At 40.3% G+C, this 7,845-nt stretch overlaps 1 protein-coding gene across 2 annotated transcripts; it reads left to right on the plus strand.

Annotated features, from left to right (window-relative positions):
* Window positions 1–1,029: 1,029 nt before the first annotated feature.
* On the plus strand, window positions 1,030–5,451 carry modSP (modular serine protease). 2 transcript variants are annotated; one of them, XM_064700432.1, is made up of 5 exons: window positions 1,039–1,211; window positions 2,573–2,882; window positions 2,954–3,432; window positions 3,509–4,061; window positions 4,745–5,451. In XM_064700432.1, exons 1-5 carry the CDS (start codon window positions 1,145–1,147, stop codon window positions 5,247–5,249), a joined length of 1,914 nt encoding a protein of 637 aa, XP_064556502.1. In that variant the 5' UTR covers window positions 1,039–1,144; the 3' UTR covers window positions 5,250–5,451. The 2 variants fall into 2 exon arrangements, with proteins under 2 accessions (XP_064556503.1, XP_064556502.1); XM_064700433.1 differs by lacking the exon at window positions 4,745–5,451 and having other exon boundaries at window positions 1,030–1,211; window positions 2,954–3,428; window positions 3,509–3,787.
* The last annotated feature ends 2,394 nt before the right edge of the window (window positions 5,452–7,845 follow it).

Here is a 7,845-nt window from a genome sequence, read left to right on the forward strand (position 1 = left end):
TCAATATAAACTATACGTACTATAAATAAAAGGCAAAAAAACCAGTGAGAATGTGGTAAATAAAAAAAAAAGCGAATAAAAATTTGAACTAAAAACTCAAAACAAAAGTCGAACTTCTTAAAGCGCAATCATGGAGGGCGCCCGTTTGCAGCGCCACCTGGGTTTAAATATGCGCAGTATTGGCCAAGCTGACAGAAAGCTGACTGCCATGAATGTTCCGCACTGTTAGTTTGACTATCGACTGACAGAGGGCGCCATATTGTTTTCTTTAATCACCCTGTACCTGCCTATCGCTGGCATTCATCGTTTAGATTTGCACACACAGTTAGGAAATATCGATAACGAGCACACAGTAAGATACGATTTCGGATTCTGTAACCAAATCTCACAGATAAATTAAGACTCTTATCAATTTGTAAAATGTTTAATTTGAAAAGCAATAAGTTTGAATAGGGCAAAGAGAAGGTTCCGTTAGAATAGCAAGCTTTAAAAAGGTTTTATAAAGTATTCCATTGATAAATTAGCATGTAGATGCAGCTATGCAGATGTATTTTATATCCGTATTTCTTGATTATTAAGTAAATATACTAAATAATGTTCTGCATAATTTTCTAAACGTTATTCTTTTTAATCATTCAACATTCTCTTAGGCATTCAAAGAGCAGGAATTCACTCTCTAAAATCTGATATTCTTTGAGTTTGCGCTCTTTAAACTCGTTTCAGCATTTCACAGTTCCAGTTTAATACTCTTGCAGAGTAAGTGTACAGTATTTTCGCGGGAAATGTGAATCATATGAGAACGACTTGAGTAATTATATTAAAGCCATCTATTCGTATAAGCTTGTCGAGTGGCATATTTTAAAGGTGGAACACACAAACATCTCAGTACATATCAAATCTAAATTATGCGCAATATATGTTGTAGGGTATTTCGACTTCGGCGTGCTGCAAATCTTTTCAGGCATATCAAACGCTGTTTTAATATTTTTCAAGCCAGTTCTGTTTGTGTTGTCGATCGGCGCGATCGAAATTGCTTCCTGATAGCACAATCATCTTAATTAAAAGTCGGATTAATAAAAACTGTAACGAATACAGATGCGTGCACGCATATAATTGTAATCTTTTGAAAACTAGAAAAGTGATTATGATATTGAAATATTTCAAGTCACATTTGCTCAGCATCTGCGTGGTTTTCTTGGGCTTTGGCGCAAGTAAGTAGAGTATAGAATGATAATAAGAATATAAAAGTCTAAAAATAAATGCCCAATGAAAACACAACTGCACACAACACACATGCATACAGACACACACACACTGTATGTGCACAGTCGTTGCATATCAGACATGCCAATGTTAACATCGATTTGTGTTAGTATTTGTGATCGTGAGAGCCGTTGCCGTAAACTTGATTTGAGCCAGCATTAAAAGAACCAAAGAGAGGGAGAGAGAGAGAGAGAGGTCGCTTCACAACTTTTGCTCTCTGTTATTGTTTTTGTTTTTGTTGTGCTATCGATGAGAGGCGCATCTCTCAGGTAGATAAGAACAAACCTAGCTTGAGTATAGTAAACAGTACACGACCGGTCTGACAAACTTATTGGCCTAAAACCAAATAAAGTTTATTGTTAAAAAATATAAAGGTGTGCGTACAAATGTACATAGATATGTTTTTACTCTATTATATATAGAGTCTATATGTTTTTCATACATTTACATACACATATGTATATGAATATACAGTGGTCGGCTTATTTATTTTGACGAAGACTTTTGAATATTGGAGTTCAATTAGTTCCTTTTGCATAGGATAACGGTACGTTTTCTAAGTGAATATCAACATATTTTGTCAGAAATATTCTATAAAATACGTATTAAAAAATTGAATAAAAAAATTTAATTATTTGCGTGTATATTTGTTTACTATATACATAGAATATATATGAACACTGATGTGACTGTGGATCGGCCTAATAATGCATTTTGCCATAAATATTTGTTTTGAAATTCAATCTTTTCATTTTCAAGCTGTCTTTTTTTCAATTCAATCTGTATTATTATGCACTGGAACTGATCAGTATCTTCTGATCTCTACCAAGCCAAAGACTGTGAAAGAAGGGTATAGTCACAATGTTTTGTAGCTTATATGGTATTTACATTGAGGGCTATTGACAATGACGGGTTGTAATAATGAAGGATATTGAGGACATAGCCTAATACTGTAATGGATTTGAGTGATAGGTCGCAGCAGCTTTTCCATGACGAAGCTGAACTGATCTCCGGCCTTTGTTAGAGGGAAATCGCGTTCGAATGCAGGAATATATTTTTTTCGTAGTTTGCTCTGAATAATTGAGTTCAAAATATTAATATTTTAATTAAAATGTGTGGCTATAAAATAAAAACTGTTAAAAGTTGGCATTGTGCAGGGTGTCATTAGCAGAGCAAACCTTTAAAAATTTCACTTGTTCTAGATTTTTTTTTTGGCTTATCAAGATTTTCGAGCGCACTTTTTGCTTTTATTATATTTTTAATTTTTTGTATAAAAAAGGCTAATGCTAACTTTCTGTATGTCAAATAGGAGCAGTGTATGGGGCCTGCGGCCCCACCAAATTCGAGTGCGATAATGGCAGCTGCATATCGAAGTTCGATGCGTGCGACGGCATCAAGAACTGCCCAGATGGGTCGGACGAGACGGGTCAGACGTGTGTCTCGCACCGAAAGCATTGCAGCAAGCCCTACTTCCAGTGCAGCTACGGGGCATGTGTGATCGGCACGGCGCCCTGCAATGGGGAAAATGAGTGCGCAGACGGATCGGATGAGACGTTGCTGCGATGTGGCACCGATGACGATATACGGGAGTTCGATAACCGCCAGCAGGGCAACTGTCAGTGAGTGCTTAGTGGTTGAAATAGTTGTCCGATTGTCCGATCCAGATAAATGCATCGATTTCTATTTCTAGGAGCAACGAGATCAAGTGCCCCTCTGGCATATGCATTGATAAGAGCAAGTATCTGTGCGATGGCCAGGATGACTGTGGAGACGGCAGCGGCTTTGACGAGTCGGTCACGTTGTGCGGACACATCGAGTGCCCGGGCTACGCGTTCAAATGCGCCACTGGCGGCTGCATTTCCAACCAGCTGACTTGCAATGGCAAGTCCGACTGCTTCGATGGGTCCGACGAGGCGCCATTGTTGTGCAACACAACCGGAAAGCCCACACAGCAGCTGTTCGTGGAGTTGACGGATCAGCTGGGTTGCCCACTGCCGCGTGGTGATGAGCAGCCCATACTGAAGGATCATCATGGCACCCTTTTGACGCCACCCATTATCAGGGCGACCGTCTACTTCTCTTGCAATCCCGGCTACGTGCTGGAGGGCGCCGAGAGCAGCCACTGCGCCAATCGCAAGTGGAGTCTGCCCATTGTGCCAAAATGCGTGAGTGAGTAACTGAGGGCAACAGCAGCTGGACAGGATCCTGATCTTCATAGCTAATGGCATCTGTTCTTGGCTTACAGAATACTGCGACTCCTTGCGTGACTCGAGCGGCCACTCCAAGAACCTGTTCAACGGCTATTCCACTAGGGCGACATGTATTTATAACGGTCAGCAGGTTAATTGCGGCCAACGCTACCATCCACCTGGCACCGAGGTGAAGTTCGTCTGCGCCACCGGCTTCCAAACGCTCAGGACTACGCTGCCGGATATCAAGTGCCTGCCCAGCGGTCACTGGAGCCGTGAGCGGGAGCGCTGCGACCAGGAGTGCGGCCAGATTGCGACACCCATCAAGCAGTTCTCGGCCTTTGGCTACTCCGTCAACAACACGGTGGTGCCCTGGCACGTTGGCCTCTACGTCTGGCACAACGAGAAGGACTACAATTTCGTCTGCGGCGGCACCCTGCTCACCCCCGACCTGGTCATCACGGCCGCCCATTGTGTGTTCAGCGAGGTGTCCGGGCAAACCTACAGTTTCGAAACGTTCCGCGTGGTTGCCGCCAAGCTCTATAGGGGGTACAATGATGTCACCAACGAGGATCGCAAACGGGACGTGCAGGACATTATAGTGGCACCGTAAGTGTTGGGTTCTTACTTGTATTAACAGAAGCTTGCCGAATTTTTTGAAATTCTTTACTGAAGTTTCACTTTACTACTGATGTTATTGTAGCTAAGAGCTTCATCTAGTCATTTTATTAATTTTATTTGAACCCATTTGAAATAGGTAAGAAGAGTATAATGTATTCCGCAAATGTATGTGATAGGCAGACGGAGTCATTTATATATAGTGTATATATATTCTTGATGAGGACGAAGAACTGAGTCGATCTGAAAACGGGGCTAGTAATCGATTTTCGATTGCGCATGTACTAGGAGGAACTGCATTCATAGACGTTCAAGACTCTAGCTCTTATAAGTCATGAGATCGACGCATTATACATATGGTCAGACGGTCAGACAGTCAGACGGACAAACGAACGGTCAGACTGGATTATTGATGCTGATCATTCTGCCTGTTACATACATTTGTACAAAACCATTATAGCCTTTTTACCTATTTTCAATGGCTTCAGGATTCAAATTAATTCCTAAGAATGTCCTAAGCTAGGGTCTTGCGCATTGGTATTAATATACACATAAATTGGAATATTTTTATTATAATATTATTGAAGTATATTTTATATTTTAATGTTATATAATACATATTATTTTCTTACTTTGCAATATTCCAATTAATTTGATATAATTTATTAATACAGTCGCTACAAGGGACGTGAGGACAATTTCCTCAACGATTTGGCGCTGATCGTACTGGAGGAGCCATACGAGCTGAGCAATGTCATCCGGCCGGTGTGCGTGCACTTCTTCGACTATGCCTTGAAGGAGACCGTCAATAACGAGGTGCGTGGCCAATTTGCGGGCTGGAACTTTAAGGATAAGCGCGAGTTGCAGTTTGTGCCGGCGGAATCGAAAATGAACGCCGTGTGCGTCACCAGCCTGCGGGATATAAGTGCCGATAAGTTCTGCATGTATACGCAGGGCAAGTCCCTGGCCTGCCATGGCGACAGCGGAGGCGGCTTCACGGCGCAGCGGGAGACGCAAAGCTTCTCGCGGGATACGAACCGGCACTACTTGTATGGCGTCATTAGCAGTGCCCCGAATGCGGGCCAGTGTGCCCAAAGTTTGACATTACTCACAAATATACAACATTTTGAAAATATGATCAATGACGCCCTTAAAAAGAGTATTGAAATCAGATCTTAAGTCTGCAATACTTGTATATACATATATAGGAAGAATTTAGTTTTAACATAAACATTTTATTTTTTTGGATTATCTAGAGAACACTCAGTGGGAGTTACTCGGAGAATAATCTGTATTTGCTCGGCTCTTCTTGACAATGATTAGCATAACAAATTTTAAGATTTTTGGCAGCCATACAAAAATGTAATATGAGAAAAAGAAATTAGTATTAATAAAAGTTCTGGTCGCTAGCTGCAAATTTATCAATATACATTTTATATTCTTCCTTTTGAAGACTATTACAAATTTAATAATATTACTCACAATATCTCTACCAAAAATACGTATATAAATTGACTCATAAAATATATTTCATTTGTATGTACATATATATAAAATAAAATACTCAAGTATAACTGGTCTCAGTCAGAATTATGAGTTATTGAATTGGCATTTGATAGCTCAGACCGGATACGTAAATATAAAAAAAATATATATTCATAAATTTCATGATAATAAGTACATATATACTCAACTTTAGCTAGCTGACTCGAGGTCAACGTGGGTCATAACGAGCAAGAACAGCAAGGTATAAGGTATAAGCGTCAAGAGTGAGCTAGTTTTACGGCTATTTCAGGAGCCTCCCAGTTTTGTCAACTGCAAACTTTGCTACTAACTCTAGATTAACAAGCCCTTTTTCTGCGTCTTAAGCTATAACTACTTGAGAATTATAAGCAACAAAAAGGCGACAAAGCTGCAAAATCAAAGTCTGCGCCTGTATGCCGGCTAAATTTTAAATTTAACTTTTTCTACTACCTTGAAGCCGTAAACAAAAAAGTTTCCTCCAAAGGGTTTTTCCGAATTTCCCACACTTGCGGATTTTTTTGCGGATTAGCGTGCACCGCACGTTTGGGCTGTGCGTTGATCGCCAATCAGTCAGTCAGTCAGAGGAGGACAAACAGTTTTATAGATAGAGATAAATATATATTTTTAATTACTTGCTTTCCTGTAAATTTACACGAACTATTATTTTAAGAACAGAAAGGCAGAGATAATGTATATATATATCTATTTTTAATTTATTAGAATTTAAATAAAGAGAAAATTGAATTGGGACAACATAAAGTATGTACATATACATATGTGATCATTAGTAATATGTACGTTCTTTGAATTGATGCACTCCATGGGCATTTTTTCAATTGTTCAAATGTCCTTTTAATATCTTAATGTTTGTCATTTTGCTCTTCGTGCCACTTTGTTCTGTTCTCAATACGTCATTGTGGACATTTTACAGAACATCAAAATTGTTGGGTTCATAAATTAGCAAGCCGTAGTTATCCGTACCCGCTGTCTTGCTCTCTGTTTCTCCAACTATCTTTTGTGCGCTTGGAACCATTTGTAATTTTTTGCTGGAGCAACACCAACAACAACGACAACTACAAACAAATTTTAGTCCACTTCTGTTTTATGGCAAATTAATGGAGCGACATGCTGTCCATGTTCGAACCGAACTCCGCCTGTCCGCGCCGTCCACTCGAGCCTAGCAGGTGGCCTGCATTAAGGGCGGCGGCAGTTACTTCCAGCCCCAGGACGAACCTTTACTGGACCATGGCACATAGCAGACCATTCAGACAACTGCCACGCTTTGGAGCTGCTGTTTGTTTCACACATGCCAAATGAATGAGCTTTTTTCTTATTGTTGTTGCTGTCGATTTGCTGCTGTGTGGGAGTTGGTTTCTTTTGCCGAGTCTGCCATGTTGCCAGCCGGCAAACATATTGGACATTTATTATTTTCGTGAGTGTTTTTGCTCGTCGGGTAAATTATGGTGCCACAGCCGGGTGACGGTGCGGTGGGTGAGCGGGTGGGCGAGTTGCCCCAGCAACGAGCACAACTGCCAGCAGTATATTTGTTGCATTGTCGCCCCAATTTGGTTCGTACGACTAGAACGCTTAGCTGGGCCAGATTAGATCTGCTTTTGTGTCCAGTTTTTAGCGGATAATAAGCGCTAGAGTAGGGGATTGGGTGAGTGGGTCCGTTGCGGTGCGAGGGAGTGTTAAATTAATAATTGCATAAATTTTACATGTGCTGTTGCATGAATTATGGGCGGCGCAGCATAAATCGCGAATAATGTGCGCACTGGCCGTGCGAATATTTATGGCTGTGACTGTAAATCATCAAACCATAAACGCACTTGCAACGCCTAGCGGTCACACGGTGGCAAATGCAACACTTTGTTCCCCCATTCGCACTGTGATTTTTTATTGAATTTACCAACCCAAGCGAAAGATTTTATCATATGCGATTGGTATCCATTGGGATTGGATTGTATTTTGTTAGATAGATCTTATAGACATGAACTTGAAGTAAGGTATTAGGGCTTATAAGGTAATTAATAAGAAGGGACATTTTTCTGTTAGCAAGGGGCTATTAACTAAAATTCATATTAATAACAATAATAGAGCAATAAGAAGCAAGAGTGTTGATTGATTAATAAAAATATTTATAAGATTTCCTTAGGTCAGGAAATGCATTTTGAAAAACTTATTTTAGACAAAGCAGTTGCTTGGTTTACTTTCAAGCTTGGTACCCATTCCAGTTGTTCTCTATAAATTA

The sequence above is a fragment of the Drosophila montana genome, unplaced genomic scaffold (genome assembly GCF_035044405.1).
Source record: "Drosophila montana isolate Dmon_TW-CO22-7 unplaced genomic scaffold, ASM3504440v1 contig_1761_1, whole genome shotgun sequence".
In the NCBI taxonomy this organism is placed as follows: domain Eukaryota; kingdom Metazoa; phylum Arthropoda; class Insecta; order Diptera; family Drosophilidae; genus Drosophila; species Drosophila montana.

Coding starts and splice junctions, on each gene's coding strand:
- modSP (XM_064700432.1), top strand. CDS start 1,145: ATGATATTGAAATATTTCAAGTCACATTTGCTCAGCATCTGCGTGGTT. Junction 2,883..2,953: donor CGCCAGCAGGGCAACTGTCA/GTGAGTGCTTAG, acceptor TTCTATTTCTAG/GAGCAACGAGATCAAGTGCC. Junction 4,062..4,744: donor CAGGACATTATAGTGGCACC/GTAAGTGTTGGG, acceptor TTATTAATACAG/TCGCTACAAGGGACGTGAGG.